The sequence below is a fragment of the Pinus tabuliformis genome, chromosome 9 (genome assembly GCF_031772625.1).
Source record: "Pinus tabuliformis cultivar Carrire ecotype Pingquan chromosome 9, CPIR1, whole genome shotgun sequence".
Lineage (NCBI taxonomy): Eukaryota > Viridiplantae > Streptophyta > Pinopsida > Pinales > Pinaceae > Pinus > Pinus tabuliformis.
Window position 1 is genome coordinate 1,855,923,917 of NC_142307.1, and position 2,032 is coordinate 1,855,925,948.

The following is a 2,032-nucleotide window of genomic DNA, read 5'->3' on the forward strand; positions in this document are numbered from 1 at the left end:
AGAATTGTGGTCATGAAACTGTCATCTACTGGTGGAAATCTTGCTTTTACTATTTCTTGCTTAATATTTTTAAGCCTGGAGATATACTCAAGGACATCTCCCCCTTCAATTAGTTTTTGTTGAAGCAACTTAAGTTGTATATCAACCTTTTTTGATTCAGGTTGTGTATCAAATAGATCTTTAAAAGTACGCAAAGCAGTCCATGCATCTGAGGCGTTTTCAATATGAATATACATCTCATCATTAACTGAGGACTTTATAAGAGCTAGTGCCTTGACATTTTTAACTTCCCATTTTGCAAGTGAAGCTACATCTGTGGGTTTATTAGGCTTAATGTCTCCATCACATATGTCTTGCCACAATTCATTATATATGAGAGTTCTTTCAATGAGACGTTTCCATGTTTTGTATGATTTTATCCCTTCAAGCTTATCAGAATCAGAGAACAGATTAATTAACTTCGACATTGTAGTTTTGGAGCTTTGTATAAAAAAGAATCAAGCACAAGGAAAAGATGAGAAACACGTCACACGAAACACACCACGCAAAAACGATCTACCAGGGCTTGGCCTTGACCCTCATATAGTCGTTGGAGGAGAGAATTGTCTGAGCTTTGCACTTGGCTCTAGTCAATTTATCTTAAAATTTTACAATGAAATCTTTCAAAATTTGACTGATTTACAATCCTTGCAATATTTGATGCAAAATATACTCTAACCCCCCCCTCAAAGTAAAAAAATTACTTTGAGTTACAATGTCACACGTATATCTCCAAATAAAAAATTACAAATGAGGAGATATATTTGATGCAAAATATACTCTAACCCCCCCTCAAAGTAAAAAATTACTTTGAGTTACAATATCACACGTATATCTCCAAATAAAAAATTACAAATAAAATCTCCTTATTACTCCAAAAATTTACTGGCCCAAACATTTACAAATAATAATTCCCAAAATACAAAAAATAATCGCTCCAAGAAAAAAATGCCCCACCCGCCTTATTACTCCATTACAACAAAATCAATGTCAATAATACTTATCTCTCCATTTAAAAAATTACCATTATTCCTTATCTCTCCATTTAAAAAATTACCATTATTCCTTATCTCTCAAAACAATCCTCATTCTATTAATAAATTCTAATTCGTTTAAACTCACGTTAAAAAAATGAGTTAACCTCATAACCAATATGGAACTTTTCGCTGAATAGAGGGAGCGCCATTCCACTGGTCAAATGCACCCGTGCATATCATAACTCCTTTATCATTTTAAAATCTACACATAGAACTCCTTTATCATTTTAAAATCTACACATAGTTTTTAGTTGACAGGACCACCATTATATCACATTAAAAGTTGTTTGATATACACCAATCTATAGCAATATGACATCTGCAAATAACCAGATTTATGAGGAATTCTTCTCTGACTGGATTGTTGAGCAGAAAATACAGGTCCGAGATCTCCAATCTGCTCTGGAAAGTGGAATGGATGACGAATATCTTCAGACCCAGGTTCTGAGAATTTTAGGCCAGTATGAGAGATATTACAGTATGAGGGTCGAAGCAGCCAAGCGTAATGTTTTAGCCATGTTCTGCCCCACATGGAATAACCTTCTAGAAAATGCCTTCCTTTGGATTGGAGGATGGAGACCCTCCATGATATTTCAGTTGGCTTGTGCTGAAATAGGGAAACAATTAGAGTTAGAGTTGGCCGAGCTGCTCAGAGGCATAAATACCTTTACTTTGGCTACTCAGTCCTCTAAACAGCTGTACCAGATAAACAAGTTGTAGTGTGAAACACTGGAGGAAGAGGATAAGCTTTCGGACAAAATGGCAGTTCTGCAGTGCAGCATGGTTGATGGACCTCTGCTAAGTTTGGCCCCGGTTGCGTTTGGAGCTAGTAGCCTGGAGTCTGTGCTGGAAGGTAAAGAAAGAGAGGAAGGCTCTCTAGATTTGTCTTACATTGATAAATCAGTTAATGAGCTTCACTGACCTACTGCGAGATTGTATGCGATGGGAAGATCCCT

At 36.3% G+C, this 2,032-nt stretch overlaps 1 protein-coding gene across 1 annotated transcript; it reads left to right on the forward strand.

Annotated features, from left to right (window-relative positions):
• Positions 1-1,388: 1,388 nt before the first annotated feature.
• On the forward strand, positions 1,389-1,796 carry LOC149156274 (protein DELAY OF GERMINATION 1-like). Its single transcript, XM_089444708.1, has one exon. It carries the CDS (start codon positions 1,389-1,391, stop codon positions 1,794-1,796), a length of 408 nt encoding a protein of 135 aa, XP_089300834.1.
• Positions 1,797-2,032: the final 236 nt, after the last annotated feature.

What these genes read in the sequence shown, in the direction of transcription:
- LOC149156274 (XM_089444708.1), top strand. Translation starts at nt 1,389, where the DNA reads ATGACATCTGCAAATAACCAGATTTATGAGGAATTCTTCTCTGACTGG.